This window comes from Hyaena hyaena, unplaced genomic scaffold (genome assembly GCF_003009895.1).
Source record: "Hyaena hyaena isolate Hyena2069 unplaced genomic scaffold, ASM300989v1 scaffold_467, whole genome shotgun sequence".
Taxonomy (NCBI): Eukaryota; Metazoa; Chordata; class Mammalia; order Carnivora; family Hyaenidae; genus Hyaena; species Hyaena hyaena.
The window spans coordinates 490,941-516,223 of NW_024081100.1; the positions used below are offsets into that span (position 1 = coordinate 490,941).

Genomic DNA, 25,283 nt, shown 5'->3' on the forward strand with positions numbered 1-25,283 from the left:
GAAAGTATGTTACATAACACCCCCCCCCCCATGATGTCCTCCAGAATTTGAGCAGTCACCTGTCCTCTGCTGCCCCTGAGCACCCTCTGGTTGCTCATGTTGCCCAGGTTACCTCCAGTGCTCTGGACCTCCCACCCTCCGCTCACACCCATGCTGCACTCCGTCCTGGCCGCTGTCCCGAATTCTTCACAACCTCCCTAGGTGCACCAAGGCAAGGTTGTTGAGTTTAGCGAACATTCACAAAAGGTTAACAGCCATGGAAAGAGCACACGCAACGCAAGGATCTGAACATAGAAAATACAGTAAGACCCTTGGATTGCTAGTAACTTGCTCTGTGAGTGTTCTGCAAGGGGAGCAAACATTTCTCACATTTCTCACAAATTTTAACTTGATAAATGAACAATGTCTTATAATACGAGTAGAACGTGATGCTGAACGTAACATGATCACAAGTGAGCCAATGGTTCCTCCCTCCCTCTCTCTCTCTCTCTCTCCCTCACTGGGGACTGTGGGTGACTGTCTCCCATGCTTGGATGCTCGGTCTCAGGCGCGGTGTTTGGCAGAAATCGGTGATATTTCAGAACGTTGGAAGGTGCCCACAACTGGCACTAGTGTATTTGTCATCACTTCCCAGCACCTATGGACAGTCCTTTGCTTTTCCACCCAAGAGCCAGCTAGGAATGCTTTGCTTCATTCTAGATCAGGCTGCCTGCAGATATAGACCCTTTCCTCTGCTGCCTTACTGCCCGTTACATGAAATACGGTCTATGACAAGAGTGGATTAATACCGAACTGCAGTCAACATCCGTTAGTGATAGTGAACGTCGTCCTACACAATAACCCGCCTCTCTCTTATCTCCCTCACACCAGCCACAAAGGTTTTCAAAGGGAAGTGCAAGTTCATTTGTTTATTTCTCTTTATATTTTGTATTTCCTTTATTATTTTGTATTATATTACAGTATTGTAATAATTTTATATGAATATTTTGGGGTTGTGTAACGAATCATTGGGCTTCCGTTATTTCTTATGGGAAATTCGCTTTGATATTCAAGTGCTTTGGATTACAAGCATGTTTCCAGAATGAATGATGCTCACTAACCAAGGTTTTAGTGTATTGTCAATGGCTTCCTTAAAAAGTAATCTGCCATTGTCTTCATAGAGAGTTTCCCAGTGACCAGATCTTCCTTTGGCTGCGACCTCTCTGATCTGCTGGGGTTTTCTTTTTCCCTTGACTGCTCCTTCTCCCCTCTTGAGCCGCCAGTCTCCAGCCCCCAGGTTTCTAATACTTGTCTTATGCCTTAGTGTTCACTTGCTTCCTCCCAGACTAGGCTCCACACCTGGCTCTCTACGTTCAGATGCTCAAGAAGGGGTTCCGGTCTCCACCCCAGCAGGACGAATCACCACAGAGGCTTTGAAATTGCCATTTGACACCAAATTCTTAGGCAGGGCTCCCACCCAACCTCTGACCAGAGCAACTGAGAGTCTTGTCCACGGTATCATAGTACCTGCTTTTTCATACCACGCCCACCCCAGAGACCCTGCGGTCTGCCCCCTTTCCTCTCCCCTCTACTCACCCAACTTGAGAATCACTGCTCTGAGCTAACAGTTTCACTGGGAAGGCAGCGTGAGGGAGTGGAACAAATGTGAGTTTGGTATTAGAACGCCTAGGTTGAAATCCTGCTTCCCTATGACCGGCCAGCTCTGCAACCAACCTTGGGCAAATTTCTGCAGAGGAATCGAATTGCCTGTCTCCACAGCATCCATTTCCTGCTTTCCCAATTGCCAACCCCTCTCCACTGCCCCAATTCCAATAGGAATCCATGAGGTTTCAGGAAGGTTGTGAGCGTGCTCCAGTTTTTTGGCCACACGAACTGGTTCAGAGGTTGTGTTTGTTAACGTCATGGGTCAAGGTCATAGTCCCCAGTTGTTTGGTCAAACACAAGTCTAGATGTTGCTGGAAAGGGTGTGTTTTTTTAGATGTGATTAATATTTAAATTAGTAGACTTTGAGTAAAGCAGATTATTCTCCATAACGCGGGTGGGCCTCACCCAATCAGTTGAAGGCCTAAAGAGCAAAGACGGGGACTTCCCCGAGATGAAAAAGTTCTGCCTCAAGACTGCAGCCTAAAAATTCTGCCTGAGTTTCCAGCGTGCTGTCCTGGAGAATTCAGACTCAAGGCTGCAACATCAACTCTTACCTGAATTTACAGGGCTGCTGGCCTGCCCTCTCCATTTCAGACTTGTCAGACTCCACAATTAAGTGCGTGAGATAATTCCTGAAAATAAATTTCTCTCTCATGTAGATGTATATAAATATTCATCTAGAGCGCTGAACCTCTTCCTGTATTAACAGTGGGGTACTTCATTTTTTAAATATGTATACATTAGAGAGAGAGGTTTCTTTTATATTTATAAATATACATACACACATACCATGGCTCTGTGTGTGCGTGCGTGTGTGCGCGCGCGCGTGTGTGTGTGCGTGTGTACCTCCTGTTGGTTCTGTTTCCCTGGAGAATCTAACACATGTCATCAAAGCCCCATTAAAGCTTAAGCCTTTTTCTGGGGATACTGGGACAAAGCTCCTACCTGTGTTTAAATGGTGCTGTTCTGCTGTGAGATTTGGAACAGCTGCTAGGTACCAGCTCTGGGCTCGGATCCTAAGATTTAATGCAAGCACCACCTCTTGGCACCTGTGGGACGGTTCCTTAGTTCCCTCATATGCAAAGTGGGATTGTAGTGCTAGCTACACAGGGTTATGGAAAGGTTTAAATGGTTTACTACTTATCACAGTGCCTGGATCAGAATAAATGCTCAGTAAACCCAAGTGCTGCCGCCAGTGCTGCTGCTGATAGTACACGGCCTGGCGAACAAGATGATGTACAAGAAGAGAAAGAAAATGGATTCAGAGCCCTGATGGCTTCTCAAACCTCTAGGTAAAACTGTCATGGCTGTCAAAGCCATCCTACATCTGGGCTTTTCAGTGACACAAGCTCATACATTCCTTTCAGTTTTTACACCTACTGGGGTTGAGTTTTTATTTCATCTGCAGTGCTGAACATCTTCCCGTCTTCACAGTTGGGCAGTTTCTCTTTTCAGATCCACAAGCATAAGACCTATAGCCCTTTTTCCAGAAAATGGAGCTACCTGTCCAGTCTCGTAAGGGTGACAAGTTTCAGTGGTGCCAGGAACCCTATTTCTACCCGTCAGCAGGGTGATACCTTCAATTCCTGGAAGGTGATTGATTCCCCTATGGCAATTGCCCAGATGATTCCTGGGTGAGGTGATTTCAGCGAAGAAGAATCAGGAAGGGCCTATGAACAATGAAAAGATGATGGTCTTGAGGGAAATGCAAATCAAAAACATAATAGGATGCCATTTTAACTCACTAGTTAGGTAAAAATGCAAAAGTCTTAAAAATTCTAAGTGTTGACATGTATATGGAGCCAAGGGTACTTTTCTATGTTGCAGATATAAAAGGGGGATGTAAATTGTAGTCTATGAAAGAAACGAGGTGTAAAAATTGGGCTTATCACATAAAGCAGAAAATGTCTTTATCCTCTGAGGCAATAATATTTCTACCAGGTCTATCCCTAGAGAAACTCGCAGGTATAGGTATATGTCATATGAGACATTTACAAGAATGTTGGGCACTGCATTGTTGATAAGAGCAAAAAGATTGAAGCAAGCATACACAGGGGGATGAATAAATTAAATGTGGAATATTTAAAGCCCTCCAAAGACAATGAAAATGAATGAATTATGGCTACATGCATCGATGTGGCTAAATCTAAAAATCATAGCTTTGATTAAGAGCACTTGCAGAGGACATACCTAACATCATTTATATAAAATTTAGAAATAAACAGTAATTATTATGTAGGGATTTATCAAGGCTGGTGGAATGATGATTTATTTTCTAATCCAGTGGTGAGTACATGGGTGCTCCTTTTTATCATTACGTTATATATGTTGTATTCTTTTGTATGCATGAACTATATTCTAACTTTTTATTGTGATAAAATCTACATAACATCAACTTTAGCTTTCTAACCATTTTTAACTGTATGCTTTAGCGGCATGCCCTTAAGTACATGTTGTTAGGCATCCATCCACTAGTATCCATCTCCAGAACTTTTTCGTGATCCCAAACTGTGCTTTTGGCATCATATCCACGAGATCATTGCCAATTCAATGTCATTAAGTATTTTTGCTCTGTTTTCTTCTAAGAGGTGTATAGTTTTTAAGTTTAGGTCTTCGATCCATTTTAAGTCCATTTTTATTTACGGTGTGGTAAAGGGCCAACAGTCTTTTGCAGGATAATACATTTTTATTTTATTTTATTAATGTTTATTTATTTCTGAGAGAGACAGAGTGCGAGCTGGGAGAAAGGCAGAGAGAGAGACACGGAATCCAAAGCAGGCTCCAGACTCCGAGCTGTCAGCACAGGGCCCGACGCCGGGCTCGAACCCACCAACTGCGAGATCATGACCTGAGCCGAAGTCGGACTTTTAACCCACTGAGCCACTCAGGCACCCCTGTTTAAATTTTTAAACAGAAAGAAAAGAATCCAGAAGGGGCCCTTCCCATTTACAATGAGGGAACTAGAACAGAGGTAAAAATCACGGGCCAAGCTCACACAGCTGGTTAAAGGGCAGCATCAGAGTCAAATCCTGCCTTGTTGGCAATGCATCGCTCTAACTGCCCAGGAGCCTAGGCGTCAGGTACTCCTACCCGGGTTTGGATCGGGTACCCACAGGCTTGCCACATTACCTCCGTTCAGCTCCGGCTCCGCCCCCTGGGCGGGCCCAAACGGCCCGGAACTGCGGAGCTTTGGGAAACGGGCGCGGGCGCGGGTGGGAGGAAAAGCCCGGCAAGTTGCTGACGGCTCAGGGACCATCAGCAATTGGTCGTAAGACGCTGACTCCAGATCCGCTTTCCCATAATCCTAGTCAGGTTTTCTCATGCGCCTCAGGACGGGGAGGACCCGAGGGAGGAAAAGGTCCGGGGCGGAGCGTGGGGGGCGTGCGCGCAGGCTCGGCCCTGATTGGCTGCTCGGAGCGGCGCGCGGTTTGGCGGGATTTTTTTCTGGCTCCGCCTACTCGCCGAGCAGTAAAGGCGGATGGCTCCGTCGCGGCGGGTGCGGGGTTTAGGGCGCGGCGGGTAAGTACCCAGGGCCGTGGGACGCAGCCCGGGCACCGACTTTGTCTCTTTCTCTTCCTGCCGCGTTTGTGCCGCGGAGCGAGGCTCCCTGGCTCTGCTCCTGTGAAACTCGCTCGGGGGCTCGGTTTCCACCTATAAAATGGGAGGAGGAGTCGCGACTACTAGCGGTTTGCGTGAGACTTAAAGCAGTTAGAGCTGAAAACCTCCTGGCGGTTGGAAGGGAACGTGAGTTAATGTTAGCTTTGGGTGGGCGAGTGTAGGCTAAAGTAGGCTTGAAGTATTTTGAAACAGAATAATCCAACAAGTCACTCATTGAGTGCCTACTGCTTACCAGACGTTACGTTCTGGAAAGTTTGCACCCTGGCTGGCCGTCAGTATTCTTATTTTCAAGACCCTGCTGTTTTTGTAACACAGACCTTAAAGCAGAACTAAGTCTCCAGCTGGGGGACCCAGCTGCCTCTTGTTGCTCTTAAAAAGGGGCACTCCAGGATGGTGAAGCAGTTTTGTTTTAATCAAAAAACGGCACGCATTTAAATACAGGCTGCGAAACTGCTCTCCAGAATGTTATTTTTGATGGATTCATTGACAGCTGTCCCGCTGCCGGTGTCTTGGTGTCTAGAGCGCATCCAAAGGCCTGGTGTGGTCCTAGCCAAAGGGGTCTCGGCTTGCTGTGGTGGGGACACAACGTCAGTGTACATTCTGGAGTTCTTCCTGGGCGGTGGGAAGACTGCCTGGAGAAGGTGACGTTTGTGGATGCTGCAGGGTGACAATGGAAGGCAAGCCAAGCAGAGTTTAGGAGAAAGCCTGGAGCAGGACAGAGCAGGGAGGTGGAATGAACTGAGACTAGACCCGTCTCTTTGGTGGGGGAGAACCAGACTCGTGTGTGTGTGTGTGTGTGTGTGTTTGCGTACATACAACATTGTTGCCTTTGAGACTCATGAAATCTGTTCCTCCCTCTCCCCAAAACGCACTGGGGCACCTCTACCAAAAATCTTACATATGGCATCACAGGGTTTCCATCTTTGGAAACCTCACCTTGCTCCTACCCTAAGGTAAGGAGGAAACTTGACCTTTTTTTTTTAAGCACAGAGGAGGCAAGAGCCAGTGGAGGAGAAGTTCTTCAATCTGTTACTTGGCTGAGTGACCTTTGATAAGTCACTTCACTTCTTTTTTCTGAACCCTAGAATCATAAATGCTATGAAATGAATGCCTGGTCTACCACCTTCTTTGGAGAGGAGAATCAAAGCAGTGGTCCTTAAACTGTTTTTAGAAATTGTATTTGATAGAAACTCAGCATCTCCGATCCCCATCCCAGGTTGAGGGCATCCGAGTCTCTGGGGGTGGGGCCGAGCAGGCTGGTGGAAGCCTTCCAGGTGCTTCTGATGTCTTAAGCTTGAGAACCGCTGCTCTGAAGAGTTCAGCATTTTTGTTGACTGTGATTCACAGTAATGTTTTACGTCACAATTAATACACACAGGTGCGCTACACACCTCTAGAACAACAACAAAAAGGTTTATGAAAATACAATGTTCAGTGCAATCTTCTAATTTATATTCTTTTGTATTTCCTTTTTGAAAATATGGGGGGAAATTGGAAGTTATGGGGAAACGGGTGGAATTTGGATATGGACTGTAGATTATAGGATCCTATCAGCGTTAACTTTCTTAATTTGGAAATTGCACCGTGGCTCAGCACGGTAATGCTCTCTCCGGAAAGACGCTGAATTCTGGAGGGCTGAAGGTGCACGTGTCTCTAGCTTACACACGCGGCGTATGAGACAACACGTGAATGGTGAACCTGGGTAGAGAATATACAGAATGTTCTTGTAATGTTTCTGTAGGTTTGAAGTTATAGCAAATAAAACATTACTCAAAGGAATAGTGGTTCAGACACAGCAATCTGTGCCGTCCCCGAACGGTGGCTGTAGAGCCTGTCGCAGAGTCAGGGTGAGGGTGGTGTCCTACCCACGCCCCACCCCCCCCCACACCCCCACACCCCCCCCGCTGTCCTACGGTGCCTGGTGCTCGGAGGACACGCGGTGCACAGTCACTGGCGATACTGCTTCCCCCGACTCCTATTTCCAGGTTGTGTTTCAGTCACTGTTACGTCTGCAAAGATTTACGGCTTTATCCTTTTATCTTCCTGCCCAGGGGCGGGGCGCGAGCCGTGGGAAGGCGGGAGCGCTGGGCTGGAACTGCTGTAAATTTTGACGCAGGCGTCTCCTCCTTGGCCGTGTGCTGCTTTGGGCAAATACACATCTGCAGCGTGGGGCTCATGGAGCGAGGTGCGAAAATGCACGTGCGAGAGCCGGGCACAGGCGCTTACTGAATGTCCGCGTACCTCCCTGCGCTCTGTTCGGCAGAAATTGTCAGTCCTTGCCATCGGCCTGGCCTCAGGGACACGCAGAATAGCAGGATTAAGAGTTTCCGTGTCCCTGAGGGAGAGAGGTGTGCTGTTTGGTACGCTGGCGATATGACTGGACCTGTAAAAAAATATCTATGTGTGTGTGTGAGATACAGGTTCTGTTTTCCAAAAGGCTTTTTCCGTCACCTGAGCCTCCCTGGGTGCTCACTCCTTGTGCAACTAACAGATATAATCTGGGGGGGGGGGGGGGGGGGNATGTGTGTGTGTGAGATACAGGTTCTGTTTTCCAAAAGGCTTTTTCCGTCACCTGAGCCTCCCTGGGTGCTCACTCCTTGTGCAACTAACAGATATGAGGTAGGGGGGGGGGGGGGGGGGGGGAATGCTCGGTTACATTAATTATTTCCTTTTTGTGTGTTTTTGCTGTTTAATAGTGTGAGATCTTCAAAGAACTCTATGGGAAAAACACATTCCACAAAAGATGTAAGTTCTCTTCTTATTTTAATGTAGTTATCTCATAATTGACACTGAAATAACGAACGTTTTGTGGGAAGCTTCGAGTCTCGTAGACTTCCCTTGGTGAGCTCAGTGTTCGTTGTAGTGAAAAGCATATTTCTTTATCTGCCACCTTTTTCAGTATATTAGAACAAATGACCACTGTTAACATCTGGAATCTTGTTTTCAGGGCCTCCGTTGGTTTTCATTTGGATAATTGACATCCTGTAAAAATTTGTACAACTTTCTATATTTTGTTTTTTTCACGTAGCCATTTGGCTAGCGTTTTGTGTACCTGGCACGGAATTCTCCAAGTTCTTCGGCCCAGCCTACCCTAGCTGGAAATCTAGAGTGCCCGAGATGGATTGCTTAGGGTTCCTGATTTCTTTCCTTGGAAGGCAGCTGGAGGCCAATTTGCATTCGGGAGACTGGGAGGGCCTGACAGCTCCCCTTCTCTGGGGTCCCACCCCCATGTACTTCATGCCGGATTGGATAGTGAGGGCCCCTAAGTCGGGAAGTTTTTTTTGGCCCATTTTACTCCATCTCCTTAATATCTTCTAGAATTTCCCCCGTGTTTTCTTATCTGTTAATGGCACCCTTCCCCATTTCCCAGAGCTATGATAGATTTTTTTTTTCTCATTTTCTGGATGTTTTGGTATTTCATGAAGATTTGAGGTAGCGAACATCATGAGACTTGTTAGTATCTTGAACCATAAACCCTTGTCTCGTCTTTGGGAGTTTTGACCCATGTATATTCTTAAGAACTTTCAGGTGCATGGGGGAGAGGGCCCATAGATTTCCCAGATCAGGAGGCAGCAAACTATGGCCCATGGGCTAGATCTGGCCTGCTCCCTGTTTGTGTCCAATCCTGTGAGCTAAGAAAGATTTTTACCTTTGTAAATGGTTGGAATAAAATCCAAAGAAGACTATCTCATGATATGCAAAAATGATATGAAATTCAAATTTCATTATTCATAAAGCTTTATTGCAACACAGCAGTGTCTGTTTCTGCAAGGTCACTGTCTGCTTTCAGACTATAATGGCTGAGTTGAGAAGTTGCAACAATGCAAAACCTACTCTGTTGAGTCTCCTTTATAGAATTTAGTGAGCCCTGCCTTAGTTTGTCAAAGGGGTCTGTTTCCCCCAACACCCCTCTCAAAAAGTGTTAAGGATCACTCTTTAGGCAGCCGTGATAGCGGGATTATCCTTGCTAAATAGATCAACTTTGTAATGTTCCTGTTTGTTACAACCAATTCAATGACTTTGACCTTATTCACTTTTAGAAAGCTGACCCAAAGCAGAAGCCTACTGATGTATTTGATTTTCCTGATAATTCTGGTATCTCTAGCATCGACAGGCTGGGTGAACACGAGAAAGATGAAGAACCTTATGAAATCTTTGGTTAGTATTTCGAATCTTTATCTTAAAAACTTTAATGTAGTTTACCCTTAAAACCTTAGGCTAGTTACTAACAAAAATATGCATCGGGGTCTGTGCTGACAGCTCAGAGCTTGGAGCCTGCTTCGGATTCTGTGTCTCCCTCTCTCTGTGCCCCTCCCCAACTTGTGCTCTCTCTGTGTCTCTCACAAAAATAAATGAACATAAAAAAATTGTTTTTTTAAATGAGCAGAATGTGCCAAGTGCCCCCACATTTAGACCAGCAGTGATCAGACATTTTTGCTGGAATAAGTTTGGGAATTTCGAAAACCTACACCTTCTCACATATATTTAATTTGGTATCTAATATTTTCTAGTCTAAGTTTTTAATAAAAACATATTGTATATTTTATAAGGTAAAAAGTAATCATTACCAGACTACATCTTTTGTTATGACCTGATTAAAATGTTTTAATTACTGAGGTGCCTGGGTGGCTCAGTTGAATGAGCGTCCGACTCTTGATTTTAGTTCAGGTCATGATCCCAGGGTCGTGGGATCGAGCCCCGTGTTGGACTGCACGCTGAGCATAGAGCCTGCATAGATTCTTTCTCTCTGTACCCCCCTCTGCCACTCTTCTCCACTCGTGCTCTCTCCCTCCCTCTCTCAAATAATAAAATGTTCCAATTACTTATTTAAAGGAAATTAAAATATAGAAGATCTGAATCCAAAAGAAACCACGTAATTTTTTAAATTGAGATGTAATTTACTTATCAAAAAATTCCTCCTTTTCAAGTGTACAATTCAGTTGTGGTTTAGTGTCGTCCCAGAATTGCACAGCCTTTACCACTGTCTATTCTGGAACACCCTAGGCAGCCCATCCTACACAAGAAACTCTGTACCTATTGGCATTCACTCCCCTCCACCCCGGCCTTCCCCTCCCCCCCCAGCCCCCGCCCTCCATACACCTACTTCCCGTCCCCATGGGTGTGCCTCTTCATGTAAGTGGAGTCCTACATCGTGTTCATCTGTGACTGGCTTCTTCCATTTAGAGTATTTTCACAGCCCCTGTGTGTTGTAGCCAGTGTCGTATGTCATTCCAAAAAATGTTGTAGCCCCATAATCCATTGTGCGAATGTACCTCCTTTTGTTATCCATTCATCAGTTGATGTACATTTGGGTCGTTTCCACTTTTTGGCCAATAGGGATTACCTTGCTCTGAACGTTCATAGACCAGGTTTTGTACAGACTCATGCTTGCATTTCTCTTGGCTACACACACGCCCCCCACTTTTTTTCTTACTGTGCTGATGGCTAGCTCAGAGCCTGGAGCCTGCTTCAGATTCTATATCTCCCTCTCTCTCTGACCCTCCCCCTCAGAAATAAATACAACATTTTTAAAAAATAAATAAATGCACACTACCGTGCTTATGCTGCTGCTGCTGCGCTGAAATTTGAATACGCTGAGAAATGATAACTTGGCTCTTACTGGGCACGCCCCCAAAAGCAATTCCACTCTCCCACTCCTGGCCCCCTCCCTCCCCCGCGCACGCTCTCCCTGCCTGCCAGCAGCCTAGCCCCGTGGGCAGCCCCTGTTCTGAGGTCTCTCTTTTTCCCTGAGCAGGTAGGAGTGTTCCCTTCCCCCAAGTCGTCTTCTGTGCCTTTCCATCAAGGCCATTGCTCTCCCTCCCTTTCATCTTCTTGCTCGCTGAAGTTAGCTCCTCGTGCGCCTGAAGGGCTCAGACAGCGCAGGGAAAGAGAAGGAGGAAAGGACTGGAATCCTTCCCGAGAGGGCCCCCTCCTCCCAGCTCGGTGCTCTGTGAGGTTCAAGCGTCCCCGTGGGCCAAGCACTCCAGGCCTGGAGGTGATCATTAACGTGGTGGCCTCCCCGCTAGGGCCGTGATGCTCTGTCAGGTGAGGACAGACACTGTCAGGCTGCTTGTTTAGTTTTCTTTTTTTTTTTTTAATGTTTTTATTTATTTCTAGGAGAGAGAGAGAGACAGCATGAGCAGGGTAGGGTCAGAGAGAGAGGGAGTCACAGACTGAAACAGGCTCCAGGCTCTGAGCTGGCAGTCAGCACAGAGCCCGACGCGGGGCTCGAACCCACGAACCGCGAGATCATGACCTAAGCGAAAGTCGGACGCTTAACCGACTAAGCCACCCAGGCGCCCCTGTTTAGTTTTCTTTTAGATCCTTAAAAATTATGTCCATAGCACATGCAAATACAGTGATACAGGCTATAACTGATAAATATCCGTGTATTTACGAGTGGAAGGGTTTAAATTGCTCATTGTTGAGGTGCGAGCGCAAGAGCGTTTGGGGAGGAAGTAGCCTGTGTAATTGGTAGCCATTAAAACGGAGATCGCGGTGTAGAGAACACATGTCAACACTCCGCAAGCTGCCAGACTTTGAGAGTTGTCCTTTAAAAACCGCATCTTTTGTAGATCCTCCTTTACACAGCACTGCTATATATGCTGATGAAGAAGAATTCTCCAAACACTGCAGCTCCTCTCTGCCTTCAACTCCGCAAGGAAAAGAAGTGGAGGAATGGTAAGCTTCTACTTTAAGCAGTTGTTTCCGAGAAGCTCTCTAAGGTAGAGCCTTATAAACCTAAAGCTTTTTAAAGATCTTTGGAGCCAACTCACGTTTTTCCTTAAGAGAACCGGTACACAGAAACTTGTTTTCAAAAACTACCATTACTTATAATAACTAATTACAGGTACAATTTTCAGGCAAAGGAAACGGTCCTGGGGGTGCAATTGCAGCATGGCGATAGGCGTGATACTGTGTTGTAGGTTTGAAAGCTGCTAAGAGAGTAGATCTTGACAGTCGTCACAAGAAAAAAAATCTCTTATAGCTCTGCGTAGTGACAGCCGTTAACTAGACTTATTGTGGAGGTTATTTTTCAATATATGCAAGTGTCAAATCATTATGTCGTATGCCCCCAAACTACTATATGTCCATTATACCTCACTTATGAAAAAATCCAATTAAAAAAAAAAAGTCATTACAATTGACCACTACCGGATTATCTTAGGAAACATGCTTGTGAAGCTGGTTTAAGGAGGGAGGGAGGAGTTTTTTAGTTTAGTTGGAATCACCTGGTTCTCATCACAGGTGCCCTCCTTAATCCCATTACCTGTTTCCCCCACCTTGTCTCTGGCAACCATCAGTTCCCCATAGCTAAGATTCTGTTTCTTGGCTTGACTCCCTCCGCCTCCCCCCCTCCCCCCTCCCCCTCCCCCCTTCTCTCCCTCTGTCTGTAACCCCTTTGCTCCTTTGTTTTGTTTCTGCATATATCACATGGTATTTGTCTTTCCTGACTGACGACTTCGCTTAGCATAATAGTCTCTAGCTCCATCCATGTCGTTACAAATGACAAAATTTCATTCTTTTTTATGGTTGAGTAATATTCCATTGTATATACGTACCACCTCTTCTTTATCTGTTCATAAATTGATGAACGAACATTTGGGCTGCTTCCATAGTTTGGCTAGTGTAAATAATGCTGCTCTAAACACAGGGGTGCATGTATCCCTTTGCATGAGGGTTTTTGTATTCTTTGCATAAAAACTCCGTAGTGCAATTGCAGGGTTGTAGGGTGGTTCTGTTTTTAACTTTCTGAGGAACCTCAGTACTGTCGTCCACAGTGGATGCACCAGTTTGCGTTTCTACCAGCAGCCGCGCACAAGGGCTCCCCTTTCTCCACATCCTCACCAGCACCCGTTGTTCCTTGTGTTGTTGATTTTAGCCATTGTGACAGGTGTGAGGTAATAACTCATTGGGGTTTTGATTTGCCTTTCCCTGAGCATAAGCGAGGGTCATCTTTTCATGTGTCTCTTAGCCATCTGGATGCCTTTTTGGAGAAATGTCTATTCATGTCTTCTGCCCATTTATTTAATTGGATTGTTTTTTTGGGTGCTGAGTTTTGTAAGTTCTTTACATACCTTGGATACTAACCCTTTTTCAGGTATGTTATTTGCAAAATTCTCACGTTCTGTAGGTTGCATTTTAGTCCTGTTGATTTTTTTTTTCCTTTTGTGCAGAACCTTTTGTGATGAAGGCGCAATAGTTTATTTTTGCTTTGGTTTCTTTGTCTCAGGAGACATATCTAAAAAAATGTTGCTATAGCCAATGTCAAAGAAGTTGCTCCCTGTGTTCTCTTCTAGGATTTTTATGGTTTCGGGTCTCACATTTAGGTCTTTTATCATTTTGTGTTTATTTTTGTGTGTGGTGCAAGAAAGTGGTCCCGTTTTCCTAGCACCATTTGTTGAAGAGACTGTTCTTTTCCCATTGGATGTTCTTCCCTGCTTTGTCAGAGATTTATTGACCATATAGTTGTGGGTTTATTGCTGGGTTTTCTCTTTTGTTCTAGTGATCTGTGTGTCTATTTTTGTGCCAGTACCATACTGGCATATTACTTATTACAGCTTTGTTATATAACTTGAAGTCCAGAATTGAGATGCCTCCAAGCTTTGCTTTGCTTTTTCAAGGCTTTTGAGGTCTTTGGGGGTCTTTTGAGGTTACACACAACTTTGAGGATTGTTTGTTCTAGTTCTGTGAGAAATACTGTCGGGGCACCTGGGTGGCTCAGTCAGTTACTCATCTAACTCTTGATTTTGGCTCAGGTCATGATCTCACGATTCATGGGAGCAAGCCCCGCATTGGGCTCTGCACTGACAATGTGGAGCCTGCTTGAGATTCTCTCTCTGTGTTCATCCTCTGCTCGCACTCTCTGTCTCAAAATAAATAAACATTAAAAAAATGCTGTTGGTATATTGAAAGGGATTTTATTGAATGTGTATATTGCTTTGGGTAATACAGACATTTTAACAATATTTGTTCTTCTAATCCATGAACATGGAATGTTTTTCCGTCTCTGTGTCATCTTCAATGTCTTTCATCAGTGCAGGTCTTTCACCTCTGGTTAGATTTATTCCTGGGTATCTTATTGTCTTGGGTGCAATTGTAAATAGAATTTATTCCTTAATTTCTCTTTCTCCTGCTTCATTATTGATGTATAGAGATGCAACAGATTTCTGTACATTGATTTTTATGTCTTTCAACTTTACTGAATTCATTTATCAGTTCTAGCAGTGTTTTGGTGGAGTCTTTTGGGTTTTCTACATAGAGTATCATGGCTGCAAATAGTCACTTCTTCCTTATCAATTTGGATTTCTTTTATTTCTTTTTGTTGTCTGATTGCTGTATCTAGGTCTTCTAGTACTATGTCAAATAAAAATGGTGAGAGGGAACATTCCCTGTCCTGTGCCTGATCTTAGGGAGGAATAGCTGAATTTTTTTTTTTTTTTTTTTTTTTTCCACTGAGCATGTTAGCTGTGCATTTTTCATATATGCTGTTTATTATGCTGAGATGTTCCCTCTCAACTCACTTTGTTGAGGGTTTTTATCATGAATGGATGTTGTACTTTGTCAAATAAAAATGGTGAGAGGGAACATTCCCTGTCCTGTGCCTGATCTTAGGGAGGAATAGCTGAATTTTTTTTTTTTTTTTTTTTTTTACCACTGAGCATGTTAGCTGTGCATTTTTCATATATGCTGTTTATTATGCTGAGATGTTCCCTCTCAACTCACTTTGTTGAGGGTTTTTATCATGAATGGATGTTGTACTTTGTCAAATGCTTTCTCTGCATCTATTGAAGTAATCATATGGTTCTATCCTTTCTCTCCATCACATTGATTTGTGAATATTGAATCACCCTTACAGCCCAGAAATAAATCCCACTTGATCGTGGTGAATGATTTCTTTTTTACCGTGTTGTTGGATTTGGTTTGCTAGTATTTTGTTGAGAATTTTTGCATCTATGTTCATCATGAATATTGGCCCATAGTTATCTTTCTCAATTGTGTCTTTATGTAGTTTTGGCACCAGGATAATGCTTGCCTCATAGAATGGACTTGGAAGTTTTCTTTCCTTTTCCATATTTTTGGAATAGTTTAAAAAGAAAAGGATTCTATGAATTTGCCTATTTTAGATTCCTCATATAGGTGGAATAATACAGTATTTATTTGTACTTCTGTAACTGGCTTATTTCCCTTAGCATCATTTTAATATCAAATTCTTAAATATGCTCCGTCTCAGGGCTTTTGCATGTACCCTCGCAGGGGCCCTGATTGCTCTTCTGTAAGGTTTGTTCCCATGCTTCCTTTTAGATTTCAGGTGTCACCTTATCACAGCAATCCACTCTGCCCCCTCATAGAAAATCTTACCTTTCTTCATCAGATCTTTTCTTTACTCTGATCTTTTTCTGGTAGCATTCACCTCTATCAAGCCAGTATTTTATGTTCATTTTTTAATTTCATTGTCTCTCCCCAATAGGAACAGCTTAAAAAGCAGAACTTTGTTCACTGCTATTCCTTGGGTGCCTAGAATACCATCTGGCACATGGTAGGCATTCAGTGAATATTTGAGTCCCTTCCTCATTCATGCAGTGTTAGTGCAGTACCCTGGTTAAGGCAACTGGCCCCCAACCTCTTAAGCTGGTTCAGGTCCTTGTTAGGCCACTTCTAAAGTACTGGATCTTAGGCAAGACCTTTAACTTCTCGATTCCTTCGTTTGGAAAGTGAAATAATAGTACAGTCTACATCCTAGGATTGTTTAAGCTGAATTGATCCTCTTAAGCTCTTAAAACTGGTTGGTACAGGGGCGCCTGGGTGGCTTAGTCGGTTAAGCATCTGACTTTCGCTTAGGTCATGATCTCGCGGTTCATGGGTTTGAGCCCCGGGTCGGGCTTGTGCTGACTGCCAGCTCAGAGCCTGGAGCCTATTTCAGAGTCTGTATCTCCCTCTCTCTCTGACCCTCCCCTGCTCACGCTGTCTCTCTCTCTCTCTCTCTCTCTCCTAGAAATAAAAAAAAAACAAAAAAAAAACAAAAAACTGGTACCTAGTAAACTTTCAAATGTTAGCATTTATTATTTGTATTTTCTCAACATTCACTGAGCAGTGCCCACACGCCAGGCCCCATGTTAGGCCCTTGGTTTACAGTAATAGCTCAGAGTACACATAATGCTTGTTGTCTTGGAGCAGTAGATATTAAGGAGGGATCCCTGATGAGCCTCACGGGGAAGGGTGTGACCTGTGATGGGAATTGGGTTGGTGGGGTGGGGGCAGGAGGAGGGAACATTCCATGGAGGTGAGTGTGGTAGGCACAAAGGCCCTGTGGTGGCGGGGAGCAGGGGGAGTCTGTGGGACTGAAAAGAGCTGGGGTCACTCAGTATATAGTCTGAAGAGGGAAACACACGGCAGGATGGAAATTGTGTTGTCACGGGTGTTAGGGATTGCTGGTCGTCTGCCCCAGCGTCTTCCCCTTCCTCCTCAGTGATAAGACATTGGATTCTAGCCGAGCAAGTGGCTGTCAGAATGAAGGCTCTATCTCCTAGCTTCTCTTGCCGCCGAGGTGTCTTCGTGATTAATTTTTAGCACCTTTGTTAAGTCTCTCTTTAGGGAAGATTATGCCCTTTGCTCCTTCCTTCTTCCTTATGGAGGGAAACAGATGTGACAGTTGAGGCTTGAGTGAACATTGTGAACTGTGAGGCGGTGAACCGAGCAAGTAGAGCAATGGAGTCGAAGGAATCTGGGTCTCTGATCACAGTGGGACCTTCCAAATCTCCATGAATTATCTCTGGAGTTTTATGGGGAGGCAAATCAAGTGTCTTGCCTAAACCATTTTGGGGGTATATTTTCTACCACCTGCACCCACACCTAATCCCATTTTATTGGTAAGGAGTTTTGTCCTTACACTTGGCCCTTGGCCTTTAAAGAATTTTATCAAGCGAGGGGGCTGTGGCCAGGCCTCCAAACTGCCTCTCTGGCTGCTGTGTGGAAAATGGATTTAAGAAAGGCGGGTGTGAAAATGGGTTTAAGAAAGGCGGGTGTGGGCTGGAGAGACCACTTTGGGGGTGTTTTAGTAGCCCAGGGCCAGCAGGACTAGGCTAGTTACAACAGAAGGAAAAATGATTGAGCTCAAGCAATAGGACATCAGTCCACGGGCGGGATGGCGGGTTGGCTTTAGGAGGGTGGGGAAGAGTCGCTGTGAGACTACTGGCTTTCTGGTTTGTACACATCGGTTGATGACAGTGCCATTGACTAAGTAGGGCTTAGTCCTACAAGACGGCGTAACCCGTGTCATCCCAAGGCCATCATGAATTTGCTGTAGACATGGCAGAGTTCAAAGCTGTGTCCTTGGGTCCGGCACTCAGAGGAGAGGGCTGAGCTGGACTTCTAGCTGACGCTGTTGGCCTCTCGGCGGGGGTGTGTGGGGCCGTGGCGAGTGAGGCCTCGCAGGGAGAGGCTGCCTGAGAGCAGTGAGGGCCGGTCGCCCCCTTGAAAGCCCACCTGCTGTCCCCAGGAGAGGAAAGAGCTTGTGAGGGAGAGAAGAAAGCCGCTGGAGGCAGAAGAAAACCGGGACAGCGTCTGTTCACAGGAGTAGCAGAGGGAGTGTGTGCTGGGTGCTCAGGAAGCTCGAGTGCAGCAGAGAAGCAAGTAATGTAAGGACCGAACACGTGCGTTGTATTCAACCATATGGATGTCCTTGGTAGTCTTGGTTTTGATGATGTGATAAGCTCCCCCAAAATAAATTGTCTGGCTAAGTTAGGGTCTGTGTATGCACACAAAGGGGAGTCAAGGCAGCAGGGAGGCTAGATCAGCATTTCCCAGGACTCGCGGAGGCATCAGCGCCTGGTATCTCTTAACCAGGTGTGTGCTCGCTTCTTTTTTGCTGAATCTCCTTCCTCCCTCACCTGTGTGCACATGGGAAGCTGCCCTTAGCGCTCTCCTCCCCACCCGCCCCCAACTGTACTGTCGTGGCCTCAGCCACCCAGATGCCACCGCTCGCCTAGTCTGTCTGTCTGGCCCCACCTTTCTCCAGGCCGCGCTGTATCCTGTGGTTGGGCCGATGTCTCTAGATGCCCACAGGCACCCTGGATTCCACGAAGGCAAAACCTTTCCTCTCCCACGGTGTCAACGAGCTCCTTCCATGTTCTTTAGGTTAACGGTCTTGCTGTCACCTGGGCAGCTGGGCGGCATCCCCAGTGTCTTCTGTCTCTGACCAGTGCTCTTTGGCCTGTGACGAACCGGAGGGCCCATGTTTCCCCCCCGCCCCCTGCCCCAGCGTGAGCCCTTGCTGCTCTCTGCAGCCAGCACTGCTGCAGCACAGCCCGGCCCGCTGCCCCTGGCCCCGGGACTGCGCTCTCCCTCGGGCCGCCCACCATCCGCCCTCCAGCGCCGCCCTTCTGAAATGCCTGTCTCCTCTCTCTGGCATGCCTGGCACCTTGGGGGCTCCCTGTGGCCTGTATGCATGGCATAGAAGGCCGCTGTGCCAGGCCAGGTAAGTACACTGAGGCAGAATTAGAACGGAAGAGGTTTATCAGTAGACCTTTCTGTGAAACTTAAAGGGAGAAGAGTCGGGAAAAGGCAGGGATGGGCTCAGACTGTAGGGCAGCGCTTGCACTTCCGGCCACCACCCACGGAGAACCCGGAAGAGGGATTGCTTGTCCGCAGAGCCCTGCACTGGGCAGAAACGGCCAGGCCCGGTACTCTCTTCGGCCTTCCTGCCAGACAGTGATCTTAAAGGAAGGTTCTCATTTAAAAATTGTTTTTTAATGTTTGTTTAGTCTTGAGAGAGTGTGCGCAAGCAGGGGAGGGGCAGAGAGAGAGGGAGAACAGAATCCAAAGTCTCCTTCAGGCTCTGAGGTGTCAGCACAGAGCTCTGTGTGGGGCTTGAACTCAAGAGTGATGAGATCAAGACCTGAGCCGAAGTTGGATGTTTAACCAAGTCACCCAGGTGCCCCTGAAGGCTCTCATTTTTAAAGTAATTTTATTCACTGCACTTTGCATTTTGAAGTTGGTGTTAAATGAATGTTGAATTGAATGGAAAAAAATGAACTCTCATCTCTGATCATAAATTTAGGATTATTTTTTTTCCTTTTCAAGGAAAAAAAGTTATTCCTTTCTATAGCCTCTAATGACAGGTGTAGTGTCTGAGGATTAGCTTTTAGTGCAGATGATGGCCCCTGTACCTGGGAGCGGGAACATGGGGGCCAGTGCATTTCTCAGACATGACCACTAGGTGGTGCAGTAACAGGACAGTTAACTTGGCCGCCAAGGAGGAGCTGGTGTGCTCCGGGCGTTGGAAGTGGGAGATGCCCTATAAATCTGGGACATGTGAGAAATCACATTACATTGAGCTTGTTTTCATATTGGACGAGCAACTTACACACTGCATGTGAATAAAAATGAAGTAAGTGCAAGATATTGATGGTATATTCTTTTGCACAGGTCAGACACCTATGAAGTTGAAGCAAGTGAAGACATGTGTGTAGACATGCCTGCAAAGAAGGTGTGTAGGAGTGTTCTCTCTTCTGTTGGCAACATATTTCATATCCTATTTTGACTGGATGCAAGTAGAGAAAATGTGCACATTTTACACAGAGAAAGAATATTATATTTTGGAAGATACTTTCAAAGCAAAAAGGGAAATGCATTTTTATATTTTAAGTGCTCTTCATTACATAGGTCTCAAATCTACACGTACCACGTGAGTTTTCATCGTGTTCGTGCAATGTGTTTAGATCATGATCTGCAGAAGTGGAGTGAACTTGAGGAGTGTTTGTTTGGAGTGTTTGAATCTGGGTTTCCCTGCCTACCTGCTAATTTTGTTGCCATCTTCCTGTTATGTTAAGCCTGAAGGTGGGAAGTGAGAACTGTCGACTTTGAGACTATCTACTATTACAGGAAGAATGGTAAGCATTTATATTTTCTAAACCAGTAATGCTGACTTCTCAACATAGCCAGCAAGAAAAGTCAAGCCCATTAGCAGTGAATCCGAAAGCCCCGAAGAAGGTGATATAAGAAGGAAGGTTAAACCAGCAGAGAAAATGAATGCACAACACTGTGAACCTGTTCTAGATCCACCACGTACGTCTTTGGAACTTCCAGAGAAACCAGCTGAGTCCGTCACTCCTAAAACAATAGGACCCCTTAGTGCCACGTCTGCTGTTGAAAAAGAGCCTCTGGCAACAGAAAGTCAGTCGGTAAGAGCGTGTCTGCCATCCCCGTAGGAGAGAAGAAGAAAAAAGTTGACTGAAAGTGTTTAGGAGGAAAATAAAGCATTTCCTCTCTTTCCTTTGATTCTTTAAAAAGCTAGGTTATGTATTTTTCTTAAAAAAATGTTTCAGAAAATTCAGAAGGTTGGGGCATCTGGGTGGCTCAGTCAGTTAAGCATCCAACTTCAACTCCAGTTATGAGCTCACAGTTTGTAGGTTCGAGCCCCACGTCGGGCTCTGTGCTGACAGCTCAGAGCCTGGAGCCTGCTTCAGATTCTGTGTGTTCCTCTCTCTCTGCTCCTCTCCCGCTCACACTCACTCTCTCTCAAAACTTAATAAACATTGAAAAAAATTTTAAGTTTGCTTCCTTCAATTAGCAGAGTCCAGTTAGAGCCAGTGTGCTACCACTTCATACATCCTCCTTCCTGACAGTTAACCACTTCCCACTATGTAAATCTAATTACACAACAATATTATTATTATTCCATTTATCCATCCTCCTCTGTGCTGTTTCTGTCACGTTCTACTTCTACATACATGGTAAACCTAACCTTACGACCTTATCATTTCTGCTTGAAACAGCTGTTTCTTAAGGAAATTATGAAAAGAAAATAACATGTAGTTCTTATGGTTACCTGCTGACTTTTCTTTTCCAGTTGTCTTTTCTCCTTCCTATAGATCTGAGTTTCCTTCTAGTACCTTTTCGCTTCAGCCTGAAGAACATTCTGCAGCAACCCTTCCGTGCAGATCTGCTGGCCGCAAGTTCTCTCGTTTTCTTGATCTGAGAGGGTCTTTATTCGCCCGTTTTTAAAGGATGGATTCACTGAGTGTAGAATTCTGCGTTGACATTTTTTTTTCTCTGCTCTTTAAGTAGGTCTTCATGGTGTTCTCTGGTCTCTCTTGTTTCTGTGAGAAGGCTGTGACACTGGTTACTGTCCCCATGTTTATTTGTGTATTTACTCTGTCCCTTTTCTCTGGCGGCTGTCAAGATATTCCTGCATTCTTGTTTCTTGGCATTTTAACTATGACATGCTTAAGTATGTTGTTATCTTGCTTTAGTGTTTACTGAGCTTCTTGGATCTAGAAGTTAGAAAATTCAGTCTTTTTTTTTTTTCTTTAAAATTTAACTTTTCTATCCCGTTCTGACTTGTATTATATATATTTTAGTATTGTCACACAGTTCCTGAGACTCTGATCTTCCCCTCCAACCACCCCCCCCAAACTTTTCCTCTCTGGTTTGCAACTTGGGTAAGTTTTTATTGCTTTGTTTTCACTTTGACCGACCAGGCTTTTGCCATCTAAAACCTGCAGTTGAGCCCCCATGTGGTGAACGGTGCCCCCTGCCCGTGAGCGTCCTCACAGGTCCCCTTGTAAGAGCAGCAGAGGGATGAGGCACGCAGAGAAGGTGATGCGGGGATGGAGGCAGATATTGAAGTGATGTGACTGCAAGCTGAGGAACGCCAGGGCCACCAAAGCTGAGAAACAAAGAATAGATTTGCCCAACTAGGTCCCTGGAGGGATTGCTGTCTTCCCAACACCTGGATTTTTGGCCCACTGAAACTATTTCGGACTTCTGCCCCCCAGAACCGTTAGAGAATACATTTCTGTTTTAAGCCATCAAGTTGTGGTAATTTATTACAACAGCCACAGAAAACTAAAACCCTACCCAATGAGTTCTTAGTTGTGTGTTCCTTGGTTCTAGAATTTCCATTTAGCTTGGTATTGTTTGCTTTTAATGTAGTTTCTCTTTTTCTGCTAAGGTACCCTATTTTTTTTAGTCCTCAGGCCATAATTTTCTTTACTTTTTTGGGACTTTTTTAAGTGTATTTATTTTGAGAGAGAGAGAGAGAGGGGGAGCAGAGCACAAGACCATACAGGCAGAAGAGGGGCAGAGAGAGAGAATCCCAAGCAGGCTCCACACTGTCCACTCAGAGCCCGACTCAGGACTAGAACTCATGAACCAAGAGATCATGATCTGAGCTGAAATCGAGAGTTGAACACTAAACCCAGGTGCTCCCTTTGAGACATATTTATGAGAGCTGCTTTAAAGTCTCTTCTGGGCTAACTTGGTCAGTTTCTCTTGAGTATGTTTTTTTGTTTTGACTGTGGGTCACATTTTTTGTGTAACGTTTGTAATTTAGTACTTTTCAGTTGCATATTGGAAATTGTCGACACATTGTTAAGACTCTGAATTCTCCTCTTACGAATGTTGACTTTTTATTCTAATTGGTAGCCTGTTTATTGGCTGATCGTCTTTAGCTTCTGAAAGCTTCGTTTTATCTTTGGTTAGGGTCAACGTGAGAAAAGCCTAAGGGATTTTCTAAGCGGCTCTGACTCGTGGGGACTCAGCCTCTGCATTAGTATTTAGTTGCTGCATAATAAATTACCACAAACTCTGTGACGTAACATGCAGGTATATCTCACAGTTTCTGTAGGTAGGTCTAGGCCGGCCTTAGCCAGATTCTCTACTCAGGCTCCATAAGGCTGAAATCAAGGGGCTCTCCAGGACAGAAATCTCATCTGAGGCCCCTAGTCCTCATCTAAGATCATTCCGATTGTTGGTAGAATTTGAGTCCTGGCCTTTGTAGGCTTGAGGTTCTTGGTTTCTCTGTGGGTGAAACTGGGAGTCACCCCTAGGTCTCAGTCATGTGGCTCTCACAGCGTGGCGGCCAGCATCTTCAGAGCCAGCGGACTTCTCCCGTCAGCTCCGGTGGAGCCTTCTGTGAGGTGACCCGATCGAGGGAGCAACTCTCCATCCTGTTCGCGGGAGCCCCCCACACCCAAGGGGAAGGAGTTGCCCAGATCACTGGGGATCCTCTTCCAGATCTGCTGAGAGCCTGTGAATCTGGTCAGGCATGAGGCTTTGTGAGGGTGCGTCCGGAGTAGGCCTTACTCTAGAGTAGTGCTTCTCAATCCGTTTCATTATTGTCCTGACTACAAAACCTTTTTAGATTCTTTCTCTCCTGACCACTCCCTAAACTTGAGTACTACAACATACTGTGTATCTGTTTATGAACTGGGGCCCTTTGGAGAGTCACGGACCTTAAGAACTGTTTTGCGTCCTCTCTCTAAGAATCCATTTTTGCCCCTTAGGAAAAGCATCACCCTGTTCCGGATTGCACTCTCTAGAGGAGCTTCTAGAGCTGCAGCCTTCCTCGTAGCTCAGCTGGGTGGACAGGTTTTAATGGCGTCTCATGAGATCTCTGCTTTTTCCACATGTAATTCCCCCATGAGTGGCTTGTCCCCTACTACCTGTTAGGTTCGGAATCCCATGCCGGCTGCTTTCTCGTAAGCGGGATGCGGTCTCTGCTGCGCGGGACTGCAGGGCACCCTCACCTGCACTTCGGGTGCCCCCTTCTGAGCTCCAGTTCCAAGCGCGTGGCCTGCTCTAGGCTGGTCTCTGCCGCCTCGGCAGAGTGGGGCTGCGTGCTCTGAATTTAACTTGCTGTGCTGCTGTCGAAACTGTCCCCTGGTGCTGGTGGGGCAGGGAAGTGGCCGTTCATAGGGTCCCTGGTCCAAGTCTCCCAGCCCTGCGTGCCTGCTGTCCAGCACCTGAATCCAGTCGCCTCCCCCCTTCTCGTGCCTCCCCCCCCACCCCCCCCATTCTCTGGTTGATTGTGGCAAGAGCGCTAGTTCAGAAGCTGCTACTCCATTCTGGCTTGGAGAGAAATCCGCCGGCTTCCACACAGTGTTACCTTAAATCAGAAAAGTTCAGCTTCCTTCCTCCAAGACGATCGTTGTTCAGAGCCAACTAAGAGTTTTGCTTATTTTTTATTTTGAAACAGTTTAATTTTTCCAATGTCTCCTTATGTTAATTTAGCTAATACACATATTGAACAACTTAGAGCTAAATGAGAGTAATAGCTAGAATCAAGAGTGTTTGATAATACTATGGCTATGATACTGATGTTTTAAGAGAAGGAAAATTTTTAAATAAAAATATTTGCTTTTTTTTTTTTTGGTAGAAAATTCAGAAAAAGAAGATGTTTTCTGGCAGAAGGAAGAAATCAAGAAGTAAAGCCATAGACTCAGGTATAGAATAGTGTTACAGAATAGTGTTTTATACTTGGTCCATCATTCAAGAATTTCATTTGAAAAACCTATTTTTTGTTAAAATAGTAAATTGTAAGTATGTAAAATCGCTACTTTAAAAACTGAAAATATGTGACTTTGTAGTAACTGGTTTTTTTCCGATATCTATGATGAAAATTTTCAGCCTACAACAAAGGTGAAAGAATCTTACAACAGATATTCACACACTTAGATTTTATTGTTATACCTGCTTTATTGCCTTAATTTTTCATCACATAGTGTCTTTTCGTACAGTGTATATTCTTTTGTTTAGGCTTTTTCTACTCAGCATAACTTTTTTGAGATTCACCCATGTTCTATATTTTATTCAAATGAAAACTTACTGAAAAATGGGTGGGAATTAAAGCATTTTCTCTCTCTCCTTCTGTTCTTTAAAAGAGAAGTCCTACATGTTTAGAAAATTTGGAAAGTATGGACAGGAAGATGAAAATCGCCCATAACCCAAAAAGAGCCGCCGTGCTTTTTGTTTGGTCTCTGCTCTTCAAGCCTTTTATCGAACTCTCTTACCCAAAATGAGATCATATATTTAAGTTTTCTACAGTCCCATTTTAGTGAATGCATGATCTTTCATCCACAGATGTACCAGAACCTCACGTCTTACAATATACTACTATGACTAAATCACACTGAATAATCTTTATGGGTTCTACAAGTGGCCTATTAGGTAGATTAAAATTCAGAAATTACAGTTAACAAAGAAGAGCTCTATTACCAGTGGTGTTAGATAACAACAGA

The 25,283-nt window shown here is 45.0% G+C and overlaps 1 protein-coding gene across 3 annotated transcripts in view; it reads left to right on the forward strand.

Moving 5' to 3' along the window:
- Positions 1-5,098: 5,098 nt before the first annotated feature.
- The window catches only part of CENPU (centromere protein U), a 29,891-nt gene continuing 9,706 nt past the window's right edge, over positions 5,099-25,283 (forward strand). The window contains exons 1-7 of one of the 3 annotated variants that reach the window (XM_039253861.1): positions 5,099-5,163; positions 7,959-8,007; positions 9,303-9,420; positions 11,838-11,943; positions 19,690-19,750; positions 20,202-20,444; positions 24,422-24,488. In XM_039253861.1, coding sequence (XP_039109792.1) covers positions 5,123-5,163; positions 7,959-8,007; positions 9,303-9,420; positions 11,838-11,943; positions 19,690-19,750; positions 20,202-20,444; positions 24,422-24,488 — 685 coding nt within the window. In that variant the 5' untranslated portion in view covers positions 5,099-5,122. Of the gene's footprint in view, positions 5,164-5,231; positions 5,389-6,133; positions 6,216-7,958; positions 8,008-9,302; positions 9,421-11,837; positions 11,944-19,689; positions 19,751-20,201; positions 20,445-24,421; positions 24,489-25,283 lie in introns of those variants that run through there. The other 2 variants (XM_039253862.1, XM_039253860.1) reach the window with 2 other exon arrangements.